The following is a 22,432-nucleotide window of genomic DNA, read 5'->3' on the forward strand; positions in this document are numbered from 1 at the left end:
ATTTGAATTGCCTTGGCCAAATGCTTGGTTTTTCGGAGTAGATACTTATTTTGGCTTCTAAAGGGTTCCTAGAATACCAGTATAGATGAATGAATCATGTAATTGTGACATTTTATCAACATACCGTATGTGTCTGAATATAGTCCCCCCTTTTTTTCCAAAAATGCCCGTGATAAAAGTTAAGGGGGGAACTATTTTCAAACCCATTTTCTTAATTTTTTCCCAAAACTCAAGCCTCAGAATTAGTGGGGGGGGGACTATATTCGGAGGAATATGGTATTGACCTCCATGGTGTTATAGCACATTTTTCCTGTGATGCCATTGATGTTTTTTTTTATCTGTTGTCTCATGACATGCAGAAATGTCATTGCAAATGAGTTTGAAAAGAATTTTACTGTTTTGAAGCATTGCAGTCATTATGACCTCTTAATTCATGATCCATGTCGAAACCATCTGTCCATTCATCTGTGGCATCAGAAATCCAGTGGGATTTGCTCACTCTGTTGGTTTCCATAACAGGACAGGGCTCCCACTCAGCGGTGAAAACATTTAAAACTGTGAATAAAATAAGCCGTGAATTTTTCTACCATGAAAATACTTGGAAAAAGCTGTAAATCTCGTCATAAAAGCTTAAAAATCTCTCAAACTTGATGGTAAAACTAAGATTGAACAATTGAAAGAAAAATTGATTTGTCGATCATGTTTCAAGGTCATTCACGTCATGTGCGAACACTATACACGCATTTATCTGCACACGTATATTTGAAGCGCTATTATTGATCCATATGTCTTGATGACACATTGGTCTTAAACCTGTGATTGGAAGACCGGGTACCAAAGTGTTCATTAACATTGGCGAAATGTCGTAAACTTCTTCACTTCCCTGCCTCCCTACTCCCTCCATTTTCCCAGACACAACCTTTAGCTGGCCCTGAATTTTGCTAACGATAGGTGACGTCATAAGAGATATCACTTTCATTGCTGCGTTTGCATTCACGATGTCTGTTGCATTTAACTTTTTAGTTGATGTGCTGTTTAGTTTAGGTGATGGAAGATTTCCATTTCCAAAATATGCATAAACATGTTGTTGTGTGACTTCTCAGAATAGCCAGCTATGACAAACTATGCCTCGAGATTTGTACCTTTTCACCTTCAAGAATGCCTAACCTTCCTCTTCCCCTTCCTTTCCCCTTCCTCTTTGATGAAAACATCCTGGTTCCACTTCCCTATATGATGGCATGGTGGAGATGCTCAGTGACACCCACTCACTTACTTGACTCGGTTACTCAGTCACCAGTAGACTCACCAGTGGTCAGTCAGCAATGTAGCTGCCGGTTGGAGTCGAAGCGTGGGCCGTATGGCCCATGCGACCTAAGCGCCTCGCTATCCACCCGTGCCATCACCAGCAGCTCCTCTCCTTCCTGAGACATAGGTACATAATATCCTAAATTATGACTATTGTAGACACACTGATTCATCATTACTTTATGTATTCTTATTGAATTGATTTGGAAACTGGGATTTTAAATGGGAAATAAACTTAAGGATAAAAACTTTAAATACTTGTGTGTGATTATTCGCTTTGCGACTCCAAGGGCAAGAACCCACACTCTTTAAAGTGTGCGACCCGTGACTTCGAGGTGGCGGGCCGCACCCTTACACATTTACACCGTGAAAACCTGGAAAAAGCCGTGAATTTTATAATTAAGTGAGAGTGGGAACCCTCCAGGAGTAGTGTCTGTGAGTTAAGTCCTGTCCTGGAAGATTCACTGAGTTGGTCATCACATAAACCTTTTCATGAACAATCATCAAATAGTCTAGTTTTTTTATTAGCTGTGCCAGATCTGAAGTCTTCTCTACAAATTTTAAGTAAATTTTATGAAAAAGAAGTTCTTACGTCCATAGTTACTGTACTCCTGCTAACAAAACTATCTTGTAATTTTTTTTGGCTCTTAAGATACGTAGTTAATTGTTAACATTTGTGTGAACGTGTATGTTTTTTGTTGATTTTTTTGTATTTCTTTCAGTTTGTTTGGTGAAACTGGCGAAGGTTACCTTCTGGGAACATCTGGAATCGGCAGTCCTAAAGTTCAACCAGAAGTTGTGGCTGGTAAAGCTGCTGAGGACCTAGCACATCAGCTTGATGGAGGGGCTTGCGTGGATATGCATGCACAAGATCAGGTCAGTTCCTTTTTTCTTCTAGAGTGAAATTTCTCTATCACTGGTGAGATAAATGAATGATAAACGATAGTTATATTTTCATCCCCTTATAAATTTCTATGCAATTGGCTATTTCGATTTGTAGGTAATTATGAGAGAGTGAATCACAGAATAAGTGTTAAATATCATGCTTTTTCATCACTCAAGAAAGACTGATGTTACTCGAAATCCATAATTGAAGATAGCTTACCACTGCTCGATATAAATTTACCAATCAAACCTACTGTTGCTACTCCTGCTTCAAATTTCCTTCGTTAGGATGTAAAGCATAAGTTTTGGCTGTAACTAGAATTGTAAGTCACTCTATGGATACTTAAAACCATCTAAAAACTGCTAATTAGATGAATTTTGCATTCTTAAAAAAATCAAGAAGCCTGACTCTACAGTCCACATATCATGTGGTTTTCCACCCCTGTTCTTAACCATCAATCATCCTTACTTGCAATATTAAGTCACTAAAAGGTGTCACAAGCAACAAAAAAACTTTTCATCAATTTTATGTTCTCTTCCTGGTCAAAAGAGTTTTAGGAGGTGGGAAAACACTTTTCAGAAGATACCTATAAAATGGGATGTAAAATCTAATGTAATAAGCAATTACTGGAGGACATTATGCATATTGCAGTATCAATTAACTGATTTACATTCCTACTTGGAATGTTTTGAGCATGGTTCTCAAAAAGCTAATTTGCAATTTTTATTCTCGTTGATGAGGAGAAATTCAAAGAATTGCATAATCATAGTATGAAGCATCATGAGAAAACATGATATCAGGTATAAAATCTTTGTCCCTCTTTGGGGACATCAACTGAGGGGGAATTGATAAAGTGGAGGGTTGGAGATGCACGGGTCATGAAAGACAAAGGTGAAATCCCATGTGCATGGGACAGAAAGAACATCAAAACGTCAATTACCACAATCTTTGAAAATACAAGAAAGAACTTTCTTTTAATTTGTCTATTAAGCTTACAAATATACACTTACTGTAGCCTGAAAGTGCAAATTTTAACAAATTGGAAATAATAAATATTTCCTACTTAAACACACTCTTTGCACCCAAAAAAATACTTGCACTCATAAGAACTGTAATACTCTTGAAGGAACAAAAACTTTGGGGCGAAAGGAAAACAAATGATGCAAAATCTTGGTCACTGGATGGAAGTGCAGCAATTATCATGACTTATTCACAAAGGCATCACGTCATCCAATGGCTCAAGCAAGCAAGCCATGTCATCCACTTTTGGACTCTTTGATTTTTCCTCATATCATAACATACACTATTTTAATTTGAAAAAGCCCTCCACGACAGGTAACAACATATATGAGACTGATGCTTATGAATTTTTTAAAGTGCTGTTAGTGTTACATAATTATATTAGAATTGCTGCAGCTGATTATTTAAGTTATTAGTTCAATTTTGATGATCGACTTCTCTGTAAGCATTTTGAAATTCTGTTCCCTAGTCACATTTTTAACTGGTTGTTTATTTTCTTTTCTCAGATAATACTTCTTATGGCCTTGGCATCCGGATTTTCAAAAGTTCTTTGTGGAGAATTGACATTGCATACAAAAACTGCTGTGTATGTCACCGAACTTCTGACCAAAGTAAGCCTCTTTTTCGAATGTACTACGGGAAGTTCTGATATTTAAAAAAACTTGTGTCCAAATTTTTTGATCAATCTAAAGAAGTCTCTATAATATTGAAATATTTCTCATGTGTAGAAAAGAGGAGACAAGACTAGTATAAAATTTATTTCAGCTTAATAATTGGGTAGCAGCTTGTGGACACAATTTTTATTCTTTTAACATTTCTATGAAACATTTTATCATAGTGCTCAAGTTTCTTTTAGTGTTAGTTCCCTAATTCGTATACAGTAGATTCTGGTTAATTAGGACATATCGGGACAGTCGCACTTTGTCCCAATTTAGCGGCTGCCCCAATTAGGCGAACTGTCCCGTATATGGGCATATATGGGCATAACCAAATGTTGGAATGATAGAAAGAAGACTTACAGGGTTATTCCGTAAAAGATAGCGGCTGAGCTATCATGACAAAGATGCTATTTGTGGCACAGTATTATGCCTCCCTGATTCACTATCTCAAAACAGCGGCCCCCAAGCAGAATTTGGGGTCTCCTTTTAGCATCAACAATAATGTCAGCACTTGGCTGGCGTTATTCCGATTACGACCCTCTGCCAGGGCATTTTTTACGCACTGATCGTCGCACTGCTTCAATGGAGATGTTGGGATGGAAAAACATTACCAGTTCGTAACAATTGTTACATATCGTGCACAAATTCACTTAAGAGCAAGGCAGTTTATCCACCTGGTAAGGCTCAAATGCCTTTGTAGTCAGAAAAGAAGATTTTATTAGATTTTTTGATCGACCAAGGAACTATGGAGACGCTTATGCCAACAAATTTAAAACTGGCAATGCCGAGGAGAGGTCTAAGTGATTTTAATAGATTGTCTACACTGCCTAAAAAATATAAATCAGCATAGGTATAACTACAATCGGAGAGCATTTATTATTTTGTACATAGTTACTCACAGTTTTATATTGTTATTGATTCTGACGTCTTTATTCTTCGTGGCCACCCTATCAGCACAGACTAAAAAGAACAATACAAAGGAAACAATACTTTTGTTTAGACTGTGCTATCATTACATACACAAGTGCTCTTCTTCCTCGCCTTCCCAAAAAGGTCCTTCCTCGCCTATATGCTATTATGTTAGATCAATTATATTGAGTGTAAATCATCAAATTAAACAGATGGATTAAGGACTGATCCTTGCTATAATTTTTCCCATAATTTATTATTGCATGTGTACGCATTCATATTTAAGCATAAATGCCGCAGTGTCATTGATGCCATTGTCAATGTATTATGACAAACCTTTCCATTGTGTACCCTCAACTCTTATTCACCGCTTTAAATTATATTTATGTTTGATAAGTTTGATCACAGAGTTTATTTACGAGGTTGACCATAAATACGAAAAATACTGTACGAGTTTGATTTTCATCGCCTGCAATGCACGGAATTGTTTTCGTTCGTCAATTTGTATCTTGCTCTCGGACCTCTTGGATCAGCCGGTAATATCATAAAATCTAAAATTGGCTTCCTCTGACCCCTTGATAATGATGAAATAATTTAAAAAATATATTTTGATTATTATTATATCTAATAATTACATATTTATTAATAACTTTCTGAATTACTCGACTTCTATTGTTTGCCCTACACCGATTTTCATACAGACTACAGATTTCACCAGGGCGATATATTATGCCCTCAAAATCAGCGTAATACAATGCGGTGCAATTTGATGAATCAAAATCGATGCTATTTGAAAGAGGGAAATAGCAGCAGCGAAATATTGTGCCCCCAAAATACAGAATAGCTTTATAAATAATGTTTATAGAGCAAACAATGTTTATTAAACTCTTAATATGCTTAATAAATCAGCGAGAATATTTAAAACTTTTCAAGAATTCTGTAACTCTAGTTGAAACGATTTGTCACAGCCTCAGATGACGCTTGAGGAATGCCTTTTACTAGATTATTAAAGAAAAACTCTCTGGTAATTAGTTAAGAATATGTGAATCCGAAATATTTCATTTACTTAACCCATTAAAGTATCGATGCTAATCAATTTTCCCAATAACCAGAAGAGTTTTTTAATCAGTTTCCGAAACATTTGAACAACACAAAACACTGATGTGATCCTTCGCTTTTTTGAAGCCCATTAGTCCTACCTTACTGCAACAAAGAGAGCCATTTGGTGTTGCTCATTTTCAGCCCCATTTCATCGGTGTTGTAAATGTCATCAGCATTTAAATTCTCGAGTAATCTGGGCAGTTGGTTCAATTTCCACTCTGTACTCACAACTTCTTTTAATGGTGATAATTCAGTTGTATAGTGGAAAGTGGTGAGAGGAGATAGCAGGGCCGGATTTACCCAAAGTTATGCTACTGGCACTGCTGCATTGACCACCCCTTCTCAATTGAGCCCCCCTCCCTTCCCGATTTTTATGATAAGGCATAGCCACTCGCATAAGGTGACAGAAGGCGCCCCTTGGATTGCGATGCCCCTTGGACTGTGATCCCCCTAGTCACGTGCCTATTTTGTCTTATAGTAAATCCGGCCCTGGGGAATAGACCACATGAGTCAGTAAAATTTAGTGCAAGATGTCGGAAACAAAAAGCTCTTGTGAGCAACATTTTTCATCTCGACTAGTCTCAACATCAGCTGGAATCCCAAGAAATTGGCCCATACCCGCTCGTATACCCTCAATGCGGATGTCGCAACTTTTTTCTCACTACTCCGGGCCCCTTCTTATGTCGTATCCATCAGAAACGGTATCTAAATCCTCATTAACAGATAGTATAATAAAAAGAGCTTTGAGAATCAAGCAGTAATAGGTACCCTTGTGAGAAATAAGACTAAATCAAAGGAGATTGTAAAAAAACCTCATTCTTGTACGAAAAAAAATAATTTCGCTGTGAATTTAGAGTCAAAGTCCCAACTCATGTCCCAATAAAGCGGCATACTGTCCCATTTAAGCAGAAGAAACTCAAGATATGCTGCCTTTGGGTTCTTTTCTTTAATATTTGCCCCAATTAAGCAGCTTCCTCAAATAACTGGTGGACCAATGAGCCGGAATCTACTGTACATAGCATTAGTAGGTTTTATGTGGGGTGTTGTGGCCTGGTGGGCTTAATTTTAGGATTGAGAACTGGAAGGTTCTTGATTCAAATCTGATTTTGCCCCTGGACCCCTCTCTAAATGTTTTAAGCTGGTCTTCTTGTCAGAATTAGCTAGTGTATAGCTGGCCTAAGGAAAAGAATGTTCCTATGTTTTGTACTCAAATTTTAGTGGCTTAGCTTTGGTCTCTAGCCTTACCTTTAATGTCAACTCGAAATTTGAAATTTTTTTGAATTAAATGGTTGTTCCTTTACGTAAGGCCTTGATGGCTTTATGAGTAGCTAGCTTGCTTATGCTAACAGAATCTTTATTTATTTTTTTCAGGTTAAATTCAAGGAAAATGATGGTCATTTGGAATGTGAGGGTATGGGACATACACCAACACCATGATCTCATATTATGATGATGTTCCATAAATTTTTATTTATTTTGAGCTGCCTATGCAATTTGATAATGAAGGGATAAAAATATTTTTCTCTTTGAGCCTAATTAAGGTGACTGATTTGCTTTATTTACTGATGTTGTATTAATGACAGCCATGTGGAAGCCAAATATTTTAATTTTAATTATTTTTTATTAATCAATGAAAATTGCATAAAAAAGGTTTTGAATGAGAAATTATGATATGCATTGCTTTGTTGTAATTAGGTGGAGCATTGTAATTGTCCAGTGAATTGAATAGCCATTTGAATTGAATTCAATTAATTATGGCAACCTGCAATAAAAATGCTGGGTACTCTAAACTGTGTATATTGTTTTGTATGTGCAATTAAATTGAAGAAATGAGCATAATCATTGTTCCTTTGTATTGAAAAAATATTTGAATATGCTGGATGCACGCAACGCTGCTTTCCACTTACAAACCATCTTTCTCCATATCATGTTCCCACGTATTAACTTCATATGTTCCTTATGCTAATCGCACATGATTGTGTAGCTGGGGCTCCAAGGTCATCGGAGCACCGCAACAGTTCATATCGTCTCTGCTAGATGGTAATGACGTAAGAACCTTTCAAGGCAATCCAAGGTCCACTTTCGTCCTTTGCCAGGAGCTACTTGGGAATGAGGCTGTATATCATGTTCACGTTCAGGGTTGGAAAATCCCGACTTGAGTAATATGAAGTTATGTTCTTTATCCATCTCAATGAGTTGCAAAAATGAATACAGGAATGGTTGGCTTAACATCGTGCTATTTAGTGTGAAACTGAAAATATATAATTATTGCTTCTCCACCTACGGCTTCTCAATAATTTTTCAGCCTCCTTTACGTACCAGAGTATTGCTCTTGGTTCAAATTTGCCACAAAAGGATATCGAAACTGCAAAGATACAGTAATCGCCGTCTATGTGAAACTACCTTTGATTAAGGGGTACAATCAACATATGCTGAACTTTAAGAGATATAGTTTGCCTGTTGTTGTGACTGCCGCCGAAACAAACTCCCTATTGATAGTTCTATGTATTTTGCAAGAGAAGGCAAGAAATTTGGCCCTCACACTGGTTCTCTATGGGATTTAAATGTCACGAACTAAAAAATGGCAAATTGCCTGTAAAAGTAATGTTAGCACCACTGTCTTTTCCTGTCTGTAATAGGGAATTATTCTTGTATGGTGGGATAGTTATTTTCCTAGTGGTAATTCCAAAATGGTACTGACCATCAGCGGCACAGCGAGGGGGGGGGGGGGGGGTTTGGGGGATAAACCCCCCTCCCCCCCCAGAGCTCACAGAAATTTTTAAGTTAAATCCATTTTACTTAATTGGATAAGTATTACTTATAGAATAGTGTTAGGATTAATCAAATACCCCTCAGAAAGCCATGAAACTCGCCATTTTGAACCTTTATTCTTAAACATTTTCTGGGAGAGGGCCCCTGCAACTTCTGCTTACCCTGGCGGGTATGTAATACCCTCATACCCCTACGCATTAGTTGCGCCTGAAACCCCCTCCAGCCTTAATTCCTAGCTGCGCCCCTGCTGACCATAGCTACTGGTTGTTTTAATCACTGCCATGCCATTCCACTGTCGACCATGAGCGGGAAGCCTGATCTTTTGCTGATACTGATAGCAACTGGTCTCTCATGGAATTACCCTATTAATTTACCCTTTACCACATCCCATTCACCACGTTACATCCGTGGTGTAGCATTTATCAATTTGGATGTTCATAAGGCTCCAAAGCTTGTTGAATGATGTCATTATCGATGGAACACTGTAGCTATGTGGTCGGACCTATAATGAGGATCTGTCTGTTGTGTGATGTTTGTTAATGTAAATTCATTAAAAAGCTAATCATTAGCTAATTTTTGACTGAATATAGGCGGAAGACAAAGGGGACCCTCCCCCAATATGATAAAAACTACTCGCTTTCAAGCCATCTACTGCCTGCTGCTAAAGGCTATTGCAGTACTTCCCATCCATCTACTACTGCTATGCTACTTCCTTTCTTAATATTTCACAATTGTTAAAAGTACAAATTATTGTAACCCTTGTGTAAAATTACTTAACATCACTGTAGGTATATAGATCTTGGTTCCTCAAGGGTGTAGTCTATTTCCGATACTGCTGAAACTCATTGAAAGCACACACATGTAGGCAACTCTCCTTTCTCATCTGCTGATCGCTTTATTCTTGAATATGTATTAGCATTGAATATTAGTTGTGGCCATTTTTTTGCATTGATTGCTGTGCATAGTAAATTTGCACTGATTGTATTTGAGCCTCAGCCTCCCACTTTGTAGTTGACTAGTGACTACTAGCTAATTCTTCCCATGACGATGGCTTCTTGTGGGTATTGGGTCCAGGAGGGGGGCATGTATGTAGTTGAGGCAGCCAGGACACTGGTTGTGGGGGGACACACTCGATGACTAACTCACTATTCATTGTCTTGTTATTTACTTGGCTGTGGCAAGGTGCCAGGTAAGCAATTTTAAGCTGCTGCAGAAATCAGGCGGTTGCTCGATGTAGGTACATCTTCTGGTGGGGATGCTACTTGTCACAGCAATGCAAGAGGGCGGATTGGATAAAATGGTGTTTTGTGACCTTTTATTGGAAGTGGGGATGAAAATCTAATAATGCATTGTTTCATAGTCATTTGTAACATTAAAACGCGTTACGGTCACATGGGCGAAAATGTTGTACTTTTTGTCGTATCTGCAACATGTGGCTTAAGGGTCGAAGAGCATAGTACAATTAGAGCGTATGGGTGAGGGTTCCTAAGCAACCTCTACAGCACCATGGGTAGGTAAAGTGGGTAGTAGGCCGATTGCGCCCCTTGCTCGCTCGCCTTCTCCGTTACAACGTTAATGTTTCATGTGTATTTCGTCGAAGATGAACTAATATCGATATAAAACAATGTCAGTGCAACAACAATGGAAAAAAGTATATCACATTTCCTAATTAGTCCTTTGCTACCAGTTGCTTCTAGCTCAGAGACTTCTACACCGTGAACTTTGCGGTATTTTCCGATTTGTGGTGGATAACTTCTTGGAGAAAGATCCCATTTCTGGTGTGTCGGGGATGCAAAATGTTAGCATCATCCAATCTTACAGAAGAGAGAGAAAACGATCTTTTTGTCATTAAGATATCTTGAAATCCAAATTCGTATGTTGAGAACAGGGCTGTAACGTAAGGGAAAATGAGCACGTGCCTCGGGGTATCGCAGTCCAAGGGGCACCTTCTGTTAGGCAACCGGCAATGATCTGTACTGGAGGCACCGCCGTCAGCAGACTCATTATGTGGGTTCCGTCTGCCTGCAGGTGTCCTCTTTGCTTGCTTGGGCTTTAAAGGTGCTAAGTTAGGATAACTTGAACTGCGATGCCATAATTAATGAATTTCCCGAAAAAAAGACAAGAAGGAAACTTTTGAAGTACTCTTTGTGCTTGAGGCAGGTCTCGTTATATCTTCATTCATGTTTTTAATCTGCACTTTAATTTCTCTGGAAGATATGCAGTTGGCCATATTTGTATTTTAGAGGCTTTGTTCAATTGCAAATGTTCGTACCACTGCTCTTCACGCGTTTTAAAATTAGTTAATTTACACTATATTTCGTGCCACCGCAGTTCATACAGCAGTACGTAATGTTTTTGTTTTTGAAGTTACTCTTCTTTTTTGTTGTTTAAATTACGGCTAGATATTATTTTTGGAAAGTGTATTCGTAAATTGTTTTAGTTGCATAAAAGGTAAACTGTTTCATTTAGTTTTACTCCAAGCTGTTTTTAAAATTGAATTGTCTGTTTTCCCTTCGTAAAAATTCAAGCATAAACTTATGCTATCAGCCTGCTTTATCGCTTTTTTGCTTTTGTTTCTGTTTATTGCTTTTTTCCGAACCTTACCTCATTGGAGTGGCTATTGCCTTACCATAAAAATCGTGGAGGGGGGTTGAGGAGGGAAAATCAACGCAGAGGTACCTATAGCGTAAGTTTGGGTAAATCCGGCCTTGGTTGAGAACCCATCAGTTATTAAGGCACTACTCTACTTCGAACGAACTTATGAGACATTCCCAAAAGATCTGTTATTAATTTTTCGGAGTCGTAATAAATAATACGGCATGAAAAGGGTTGAGAAAACTTATAAAAGTTCTTACAACTGTTCTTAAATATCGGAAAATATAGAGATATAAATGGTTGTAATCTTTAGTTTAGGATTATGTTCCTCTAACATAGAGGCATTTTACCGATATGAAAGTACGAGACCACGGTGGCTGGTGATGTAAATGCCTCAGGAAATCAGGGAAGAAAAATACAAAACATCATCACCGGTGTGCGCTGAGTCAAAGCCACTCTCTTATGTAATTACGAAGCATCGATTACTAATATTGAGGAATCAAACGACTCGGGTAAGTAAATTGGTTAAAAATTGAAGTAAAATCTGATGCTTTCCCGGCAAATTTATTCGAAAAAGGCTATTCGAGCTTCCACCCCTGAGGATGGAACCCGACTCGTGCTCCGAAACGTTGGGAGAATGGAGTGAGACCACTCGGCTGGAAGCCCGAATAGCCCTTTTTTGGTTAAAATTTTTTAAGCATTAAATAGGTGTACTGATGAACATGCGGGCTATCTTCGACGAAAATGTTGCTTCTATCATCAACCTCGGCTGAGATGGTGCAATCGACTATAATACAGTTTTACACCATTTGCACGAAGCTGAATTGAAAAAGGTCGATCTTTGGGTGCCACACCAATTAACGCAAAAAAAATGATGGATCGAATTTCCATCTGCGAAGCCTTAGGCAAACGGAATGAAAGTGACCCATTTCTTAAACGGAGGGTGACGGGGGATGAGATGTGGGTTGCATACGACAGTAAAATGCAAAAACGATCGTGATCAAAGTGCGGTTAAGCTGCTCAATCGGTGGTAAAACCAGGACTAACGGCTAGGAAGGTTCTGCTGTGCATTTGGTGGCACTGGATAGGAATCATTTATCATGAGTTGTTTCCATAAGGCAAAACCATTGCCCATGTATATAAGGACCATGGGCAAAACGTTGAATTCAGATCTCTTCTGTCCACAACTGGACCGTTTGGAGATAGCGATTGACCAGAACCGGACAACAGGAGAGGCGTGATGTTCCATCAGGACAACGGAAGGTCACACTCATCTGTAGTGACTCGCCAGAAAATCCGGGAGCTTGGCTGGAAAGTTTTAATGCATCCACCGTATAGTCCAGACCAAGCACCAAGCGATTATCATCTTTTTCTCGCATTGCAAAACTTCCTGAGTGTTAAGAAATTGGTATCAAGAGAAGATAAAGAAAAACGGGTACTATAGTTTTTCGCCAAAAAATACCAAGACTTCTATTAGAGAGTCATTATGAAGCTATCATAAAAATGGCCACAAATTATCAAACAAAACGGTGCATATTTGACCGAAATCGGACAATCCAAAGCATGTTTAATAATGGCCTGAAGGTAATGCAAAATAATTGATTTCTTTTTCCCCTACCTATATATTTTTGCGTAGTCATGGAATTATTTTTGAGAATTTCTGTGTGTATCCGCAGTTTTTCTCCGCGGGACTCCGGTGGAATTTTCAGGTCTTGAGTAATCATTTGTTGATCAATGTATTTCTTCGTTTATTTCGGATTGGTTGCATAGTATTCTTGTCTTCATATCACATATCAGGGAATCTGAGGAAATTATTTAATTATGATTATTCAATGGATGATCATCATCTCTGTAATAATTTTTTGAATGTTTTGTTGTTCTTGAAGTGCTTGATGGTACACTCTCGACCGTTAACAAACCGTGGGAAATGTGAGTTAGAGAGCAAACTAGCGTGCCCATTTCAGATCCGGGTTTTTTATTTGCCATCTACGGCCCACGTTCTACGCTTCTGAAATATATTACGCGTAAAACTGTATCGTCACCTTCCTCGCCGAAGAACCTCTTTGATGTAATCGAGTGTTTTCTCGAGCATTGATGGCTGTGTATTTGCTTTGGGGTGCCAATCGATAATTAAGCAGAAGCAATCGTAATTGCTGTTGTGTAATCGATTGGTGGTTGGGATGCCGAAAGCGTCCCTAGCAGCAATTCAATTTCCGACGACACTCCTACTTGTAGGAATGGGTGCTGCGATTAAGCGGAAAGAGAGTGACCGAAAGTGATGTGTTTGGGAGCAAGTGTTTCCCTCGATTCTCTCGTGGGTCTGCACTGGGGACAAAGGATCACGCCGGTCGCTTAGGATGTCCCGAGTGTTAGATCTTCCAGGCGTGCTGTTGCCTGTTGTTCTTTGAATAATGGAGATAATTTGGTTGGGTAATGGAAGAGTATAATTAGAAGGATACATTAGATTGGGTCTGACTGTGACCAATAAGGAGTCTTCAAAAGGAATCCATCTTGGTTGCCTTTGAAGGGAACGTTTGTTTGCTCTAGAACTGTTAGCAAAATAGAATTGGTGAAACGGAGTTTTTGGCGATAATGGCGGCGACTTTGGGGTGGCGACCTGTTGTGGCCAGTCTTATTTACTTTTTTCCCCGATATTCAATTACTATTGCATTTTTTAAAGATCATTGAATTTATATAGTCAAAATTCATAAAAAATGTTTATATTTAGAGATAGTACACTTCGGAAAGATATCGAAGGGCAAAATGTACAATGACTTTCACTCTTATTATTAGAAGTATATTTTTGACGTGCTTGTCATGTCGCAATGCAATTCATTTTGTTTCTGATTGAAAAGAAAAATATTTTAGTTTCTATATAAGTCCTCATGACACTTTAAAATGATTTCAATGGAGATGCAGGGTCTAATGGAAGTCCCTTGCCTTTATTGTATTTATTCAAGATTCAGTGGTGGAGACGTATTTTTTTAATGTTTTCTCGATTAACTAATGCTGTTTTAAGGCTGTAGATATTCTTGGTTCGTTCAATCGGATATATGTTAGATCTCGGAGAAATATTAACCCTTAGGCTGCGGGAGTTCTCGATTTTAGTTGCCACCCAGTGCAGAAGAGACTCCTGTGCTGGAGACACCATCTGACTCGAGGGCTGGTCTGGTAGAGCTAAGCCCCATAGCTATCCTTATGGTGAGGAAAAGTGCCTGAGTACAAGATATCCAGGTAGCAATAAAATTTTTGATATCGCAGTCAGCGTGCAAAATGTACAAAAACGTTACCGCACTCTTTTTCTTGTCCTCGGATGAAATATATTTGCATTTTACTGGGTGAAATTCAAACATACCAACAAGGAAGACATTTGATGCAAGGAAAATAATTGGACATTAAATGGAGCTTGGATCTTCCTATGTCAAGTCAGGGTGTGCCTAAAGTACGGCACACATGTATGGGAGAGGGGTGGAGTGTAGTTGCGGCCTCTTTTTTTGCTGGCTCAATCAGACTGCTTCACGACACTATGTACCTCAAACCAGCCGACGGCATTCTCCCAAGGGTTAAAGTGGGTTTTAGTTGTTTCATTGTATGTATCAGAGCCCGGAATATAATGGCGACAAACGCAAATGTTCTAGAGAAAAATAAATGAATATTAAAAAATAAAATTATTTCATCCGATTATGTACAGAGAGCGACTATTGAGCAGAGGTTGGCTTAGATTTAGTGCACTATTTATTAAATTACGAAAAGATTGATCAATTATATTTTCGATATATTTTTGTGCCTCCAGTTATTAACCGATCCGGGTATTCCATTAGTCATTACCCTCTGGAAGCAGTGACCCGCAGCCACATTAGGTACCCGGAAGTCCAAACCAACATACCTACTAATTGCTATGGCAACGAGCTGTGCTTCTCGTAGAGGAAATGAGTGCTGCAAATACGATCTTCGCCGCACTCACATGTGCAGTTCAAATGGGAATGAGTGTTGTGAAAAGAGGGTGAGCTACCCAGCTGAAGGGCTGATTGTATTCGGAATTAACGTCGCGATGGAAAACTCAGAAATACTTATGAGCTACCCTCATAGCTATCCCATTTTTGAAAAATGGCGTTTACATTTTTTATCAGGCTAGCTTGAAAGACAACGAACTCTCTTTTAGACTACATTGGAAAACTCAAACTCGTTTTCGGTATTTAGGGTATTTTTTCTTTTGAGCAATTTTAATTTTTTTGCGGACATTATGGAATTCAATCGAAGACGTGTAATCTTAACACCTTATTTAGATCAACTATTGTCACGCACGCTTTACTTTTTTCTTTCATGTTGCATATACTTTTCTTCTTAGTTTTTATTATAGTAATTTTTGGATTTGCGCCCTTCGCTAGGTGTGTTTTTTGATTGCCTAATAATGTAATCATAGAACAGGCTATAGTGTTAGCTGCTAATTACTCGCCGCCAGGCCATTGGCCTATTTGCAATGTGCCATTGTACAAATAGGATGACCATATATTCAATGTATATTACACCTTGTTTCTGACACGAAAACTCTTCAGTGGTAGGAAGAAAATGATTGACTCCGAGTGCTACAAAGTTTTCCCGCTTACTACTTCGTATTTTTGAGAAATAAGGTGTAATGAAGAGAAATATAAAAATGAGGTGCATGGGTCATTGGGAGGAAGCGTCAGAATTCTTGCGAGTAGCCACAGTTTCAACTCCGAATTTCAACCCGCGCTATCGGCTTACCAAGGGGAGTGGCCTGGGTTACAACCCTGACCGCAGTAGGCGGTGATTACCGTTTCCAAGGTGCAAAAAGAAAAGTAACCATGGACAGCGTTAGGCGAGTGTCGTGGAAACGGGTAATTTTAATTATTTAGGGGCTAGTTTGTTTTTAATTTTACTGATGAATCTATGTTTGAGCCAATGTATATTTATTTTAATTTAATTTCTTTACTCGTCCAAAGCCTTTTAGCTAAAAAAAATGCAGGAGCTGTTTTAAGCTCATCTTTTGAAGCAAAAGTTTCTTGAAAATAAGTTACGAGGCTTTTCCAATGATATGAAAGTTGTTGATACAATTTTCAGATTATACATTCTCTCATTATCCGGGATGTTAGAGCGGGGAAGCTGAAGCGAGGAATCATGTGGGCGAGGAAAATGGAACCAATTTTACATGGAGGTGCCATATGTTTCTGCCATAGCGTCCCTGTAGGGAATAAGTTGCGAACGGAAATAATTTGCCCTTGGTCGCCATGAATACTGCGAAAAGGATTGGCAAAGGAAGGATTCGTAAGTTCACTTGCGGCCTTCTCATCCAAGCGTTCGGAATTAAATGAGCTCGTCCATAGCCTTCTGGAACTGCTCGCTCTTTCCCGGCCCCGTTCAAGGCCTCTCAACTCATCCCGGCGACTGGACCGTAAAACGTTTTGGATGGTGCTTGGACTCCTGATCGTTTCGTCCTTTCCTCCTTCACCTTCCTCCTCTCTGGGCTCGGTATTAGCTCGTCAGAGAGGGACCACTCCGTGTCAATCCTGCCCACTAGAATCTCTTAAGCTCTTGGGTAAAGGAGCAAGGGAGAGGTCATCCGAAGAATTGTCATTTCACGACTGCTTCGTCTTTCCGAATGTGAGAACCAGGGAGTGGCCATAAGTGCAAAGTTCCACGCCGTAAAAGCGAGTCAGTAGGCGGAAGGAAAGGTTAAATCTCATTTTCCTGTGAATTTATGTGGCTGGTGCACGCTGAATGTCTAACAGATTGGTGTGTAGAATTTTCACGAATTTGGCACTTCGTTAGTTTTTGGCGAGTATAAAGCGAATTACCTCTATTATTGGGTTGTTTTCTCAAAAGTTCAGTCAAAAAACAAGAATAAGTATTTCACTCTATCTTGACCAAATTTGCAGCTGGTGTGAAAATTCCCCATCTGGCTGGTGAGGGCATTTATTTTGTTGTAAGAAACTCGATTAGTCGAATACATTAACATAATGTATGTTGACAAATCAGAGGCGGATGCGAAAACTGGATGAAATGAAAGGGTTATTCCTACTTGAAGGAATCTGGATTGAAGTAATTTTTTTTAATTGCAAAATTTTGAGCGAAATCCATTTAAAAATTAAATTTAATGAGCATCTGTTAAACAGTTTATTATATGAGTAAAGGTCAAAATTTATGGTGAAAAAGAGGCTTGAGGATTTTTTCAATTACCATTCTTTGTATGGTCTCATACAACGTTCGAAGTATATTATCAAACTTTCATGCCAATATCTGCAGCGAACTGATCTGCCCATAGACGAGTAAATGAATTGATTAATTAGGAAGACCACTCCGTGGGTAGCTACTTGGTGCGAAGGCACTGGGAAAATGTCGTCTCCCGACAGTATACGTAATAGATTAAAAACAGATTGAATGAGCCCTAATATTACCTATGGGATATGGAAAACTCACAAGTACACTCAACTTGTAACAAAAAAATACTGGTGAAAAATTCCGTCGTACCACCCTAGATGGTAATCACGTGGAGGGTATTTAAAGAAGACAATATCCTGTAAATTACTGAAAATACATTTCGAGTACCGACATAGAACTGTTACAAAATGCAGTTTTTAGGAGTTGAAATTTAATGTATTTCTTTATGAAATATTTCACGTAATATAAAATAAATAATATGAGAATTTTAGTTAGATAAAATCTGAATCAACCGCATCACGCCTGAGCCAAAATAGAGATTGAAATGCCTCAGATTGCCAGCTTTCTCCGTAGAAAAAACGGCTCAGTCGATATCGAAGAGAGACACAATTTGCAATCGTATTAGTATTTATCTTCCCCCGATGTCTCTGGAAATTGTAGCAAAATTAATGGAAACAGTTATTACGGCAAATTTATTACTCTGCAATAATGTGAAAAATTTGCATCTCATGTTTAAATGCAAATTTGAGCAAAAATGCAAATTCAAGTAGCCATTCATTGTTACTTATAATTTCAAACTGGGGAATTCACGAATCGCTAAGTATTCTATAGTTATGATGAAGTTGGAAGACCGAATCGACCAAGAATCTTTGCGATAATGTAACTTGATATGTTGTAAAAGTTCACTAAAATTATGATTTCTAATAAGATATAAATATAAAAGTTAATCATCTTATTTCAAAGACATTAAGTTCCCAGAAAAAAATATAAGTAACAAGCAACATCATGGGATTTCTATAAAAGATAGGTGCTCGCACTAAGAAATTTACGTTGCGCATTATTAATATTTACAATATTTTATAAATCACTCAGGCACTGACCCTTTTACCCCAACATCAGTTCGGCGTGCTGCCATTTCTATTCTTGAATCCTGTCCTTTTCCTCCCACCTCTCTCGCACCGGACGTTATATTTTACTTTATCACGCTTTATGGCATCCCCTCTCTGTTAAATTCTCGCTCCATCCTCACCCTCTGCCTCCTTATCTCTTCTTGCAGTTTCCTCACCTGGAGTGCCATCTCTGGTAATCTTGTGTTCACTTTTCACATCTTCCATGTTACCTTACCCATTCTCCTCCGTAGCCGCATCTCGGTTTTTTAGCCTTTTCTGATTATTCAATAGTTATGATGAAGTTGGAAGACCGAATGGACCAAGAATCTTTGCGATAATGTAACTTGATATGTTGTAAAAGTTCACTAAAATTATGATATCAAATAAGATATAAATCTAAAAGTTAATCATCAAGGAACATCTCATGCTGTAAGATATAAATCTAATAGTTAATGTGAAAAATTGGAAATATTAATAGTAGCAATTACTGGAAACAGTTGCTTCCTCAGCGTCCAAGTTCCTGTTCCTTAAAGCCCAACTTTAGTATTTGTCTCTTTTCTAGCCTTTTCTTGAGTTCCTAGTAGAATTATCCTCTCATCAACTCTTTTCTATTCACCAATCCATCCTAGTCCACCACGATGCTCTACTAGATATTCATTCTTGCTATTGCATTTGATTTCCTTTCCAGTGTTGCCCAAAACTTTTTCCGCTTACTCAAGTTGGAGATTTACTCTAGTTGAATCTCTACGGATCCTCGTAAATTCGGTCTTCATTTGATCTATGGCGTATTTCACTTGCTGTGAACTTATGAATTACACCAGCATTTATCGCCAGCAACATAAAAGTATATCATACCAGTTAGCGAAGCTATATATCACTGTAGTTTGCCAAAAAACTTTGGTTTTCGTAAGAAAGAGTAAGCTAGGAGATTAATATTGAGTTTGAAATGAAGAAATAAAGCCTTGCTGTGCCTACACGATTTGGATGCTAAGATTTACCATGTCCAGCTCACCCATTGGTTATATACTTCGAAGACCCGATGTGATGTGTAATTATAGCTTGAATAAACAGCTATCCTAATAGAGTGGATGCTTAAGCTACGGAGTGTTGGGACATTCTGCAGATTGGCTTTCAATTTCGCTCTGCTTAACGTTTAGGCAGTTAAATCTCGCAATAATATGTAAAAGTTCGGCTGAATGTTATGAAACCATGTTTATTTTGCCTAGTTAATCCTTAGACAGCCAATTTGGAAATTATTTCATCTCGGAGTTGTCTGAACGTGGGAATTCCTTATAAAAAACCTCACATGCAGTTCAATTGGAAAAGTTAAAGAGTGAAATTTGGTCTAAATCTCGTACCAGCCCATTTAATTTTACTGTTTGGGCTGTAAAATTACAAAAAGGGTTATTATTAGTCCTTACATTTTTTTATGTAAAATAATTATTAGTTCCAATAAGGTGATATTTACTGATATGTTCATTCCAAGCAATATTTTATGCTGAGACTGCCACTATTGTTTTATATATATTATAGTTTATTATATATATATTGTAGTTTACTGCGTTTATTTTTTCCACGCTATTATTTTGGCTTGAAAATAAAGACCCAAAAATGTTAAATTTGATTTACTATTTCCATTACCAATATTTTCGACAAAATGTTGCATCAATTATGTATCCGATGTGCAACGGTGTGGGCTTTTTTGGTCGGGATTATGAGGGGGAACTTGAAAAAAGAAATAACGCATCCTAAAGAAAGAGCTCGATTTTTTTGGGAGAGGTAGAGATGAGAATTTCGCTAAAGGAACATGTTAAGGTGTGAGAATGTGAAGGCCTGGGGCAGATTTTGCTCTCCTACGTGGCTGCCGAAGTGGAAGGCAAATATCGCCGCATTAGCTTCCGATCGAGTGACGTGAACGCCAAAGGAGTAAATGGGAACAAATATTGGCCGGAGGAGAAGAAGCGTTGGCGGCGCTTAGGAATTTTTACGCATACATTTGACGAAACTGCTACTGCGCTTTTATGCGCCCTGTGGAAAAATTTCTCAATGAATCTCAGTAAACGTTTCGAAAATGACGCACTTTCGCACTTATTTAATACTACTTATTTAACGGAATGGAGTATGTTTATAAATTTTTTACCGTCCATTCATTCTCCGCAATAATAATAATAGTCCTTGCGTGAGATCTATTATGTGTATCATGAGCCAAAAGTCTTGAGCGTGGCTTTCGCGAAGAGGGTGTTTTTATTTTAGTAGAAAGCTGAAATGAGGTCAAGGAGGGGAGGCGAGTTATATGAATTTCAAGGCGTTCCAGTGACTACTGATAGTTGTGTTGCTGGAGATAAATTCTCTTTTATCACGGAAAAAAGTACATACACACATACATAAGTACATACATTCATAAAAGAGGGTTTAAAATAAAACTAAATACAACAACCCAAGGATTGGATAACTCAATATCTATTTCACCCATTCAGTCAACTATTTCTCTCTTTCGTATTTTGAAGAATGGGATTAATATCTGCTTACTTATTAGCGGATGTAGTTGATTTAATGCGATTTAAGAAGCGGTATTGATTTTACCAGGTTTCCAGGGTTACCAGGTTTTCAGTTAAACTTATTATATTAATGATATTTCCTAAACAAACTCCCAAAGTTACTCAGTTTCTTCCAACTTTCCGATGTATTATTGAATTTTTTTCCAAAAAACTTTTTATTGCCATCTATGAATATAAACGCGATGCACTAATTAATTAATGAGGAAATGATAGTGGCATGTTTAGACAGCAATTCTCCTCTACTCTAAGTTTTAACATTTCTCCACTCCTGTTCTCGGGCGATAGGTGGAAGCATCTTTAAATAAATGTCTAATATCCACCTGCAAGGTCCAGTCGTATGTTTGAGTTTGTTTCTTTGTCCGTGACTCACTACTTTTAGAAACCACCATTTTTCAAATGAAAATTTACTTAATTTTATAATTAGAGTATTTATTTGTCTAAAATGATTTAACTCGATCAAAACCAAAACGTTGCTATAAAAAAAGTGGCGAAAGTTGATCCATTTTCCATGTTTCTTCAGTTATCTGTGCTAAATGACCATTTATGACCCATTGCCAAAGCAGTGCTTGTTTCCAATTATCGAATGGAACTTGATATTTCCATATTATTTGCACAGGATGGTCGCTGACCCTTTCTACCATCACTACTAATTCGCGTTCGATTTCATGACCTTCACATCTTCTCCGTCCTCGGGACCGCCCTCTCTGATGCCCATCCCAACCCTCGCTTAAGTTTCAACGTGGAAAATAACCCTCCATAGCGGGCTCTCTTGCTGTCTCTTCCCCGGCGCGTTACGTTGCCATTCTATTGACGCACGGCTTCTCGGTATCTATCCTCATCAACGAACTCAGCCGTGGCTCCTCGCCCTCGGAGGTGACCTGCTCTCCTGCGCCCACGCCGAGTTGCCTGCAAGTGTGCATACAAAGCTGTCTTGCAGCGAAGAATTGCGTTACCGTCTGCTTTATATCCCCGTCTTCTGTTTGTCGAGTTGCTTAGCAAACCGGAGAACTCTTGCAATGAGTTTCCTATCTCCCTTTCTCTTTGTCGTTTTCTATGGAATACCTTGTTGTTCCAACATCCCACGCGTAATAGCTATTTCCTTAAATATCTTGAAGGTAAATCAATCTGCTAATTCTGTTACTAAAACTAAGCTATTTATATTAAATAACGATACGATAAAGAACTGATCAGAATCTACTACCGTTTACATACTAGAGACATCTTTATCCCTTTTCATATTAGAAGAGAAATTTATAGAATAAATTCAGAACAATCTGGGCATATATTTTTGGGTGTCTAAGAATTTAAAGAATTATTCGTTTTTTTTCTACTTTTGTC

General features: G+C 38.2%; 1 protein-coding gene across 1 annotated transcript in view; it reads left to right on the forward strand.

Annotated features, from left to right (window-relative positions):
• Window positions 1-7,719, forward strand: part of LOC124162779 (RNA 3'-terminal phosphate cyclase) — a 34,293-nt gene extending 26,574 nt beyond the window's left edge. The window contains exons 8-10 of the mRNA XM_046539418.1: window positions 2,028-2,181; window positions 3,718-3,822; window positions 7,252-7,719. Coding sequence (XP_046395374.1) covers window positions 2,028-2,181; window positions 3,718-3,822; window positions 7,252-7,317 — 325 coding nt within the window. The 3' untranslated portion in view covers window positions 7,318-7,719. The remainder of the gene's footprint in view (window positions 1-2,027; window positions 2,182-3,717; window positions 3,823-7,251) is intronic.
• Window positions 7,720-22,432: the final 14,713 nt, after the last annotated feature.

Source organism: Ischnura elegans, chromosome 1 (genome assembly GCF_921293095.1).
Source record: "Ischnura elegans chromosome 1, ioIscEleg1.1, whole genome shotgun sequence".
In the NCBI taxonomy this organism is placed as follows: Eukaryota; Metazoa; Arthropoda; class Insecta; order Odonata; family Coenagrionidae; genus Ischnura; species Ischnura elegans.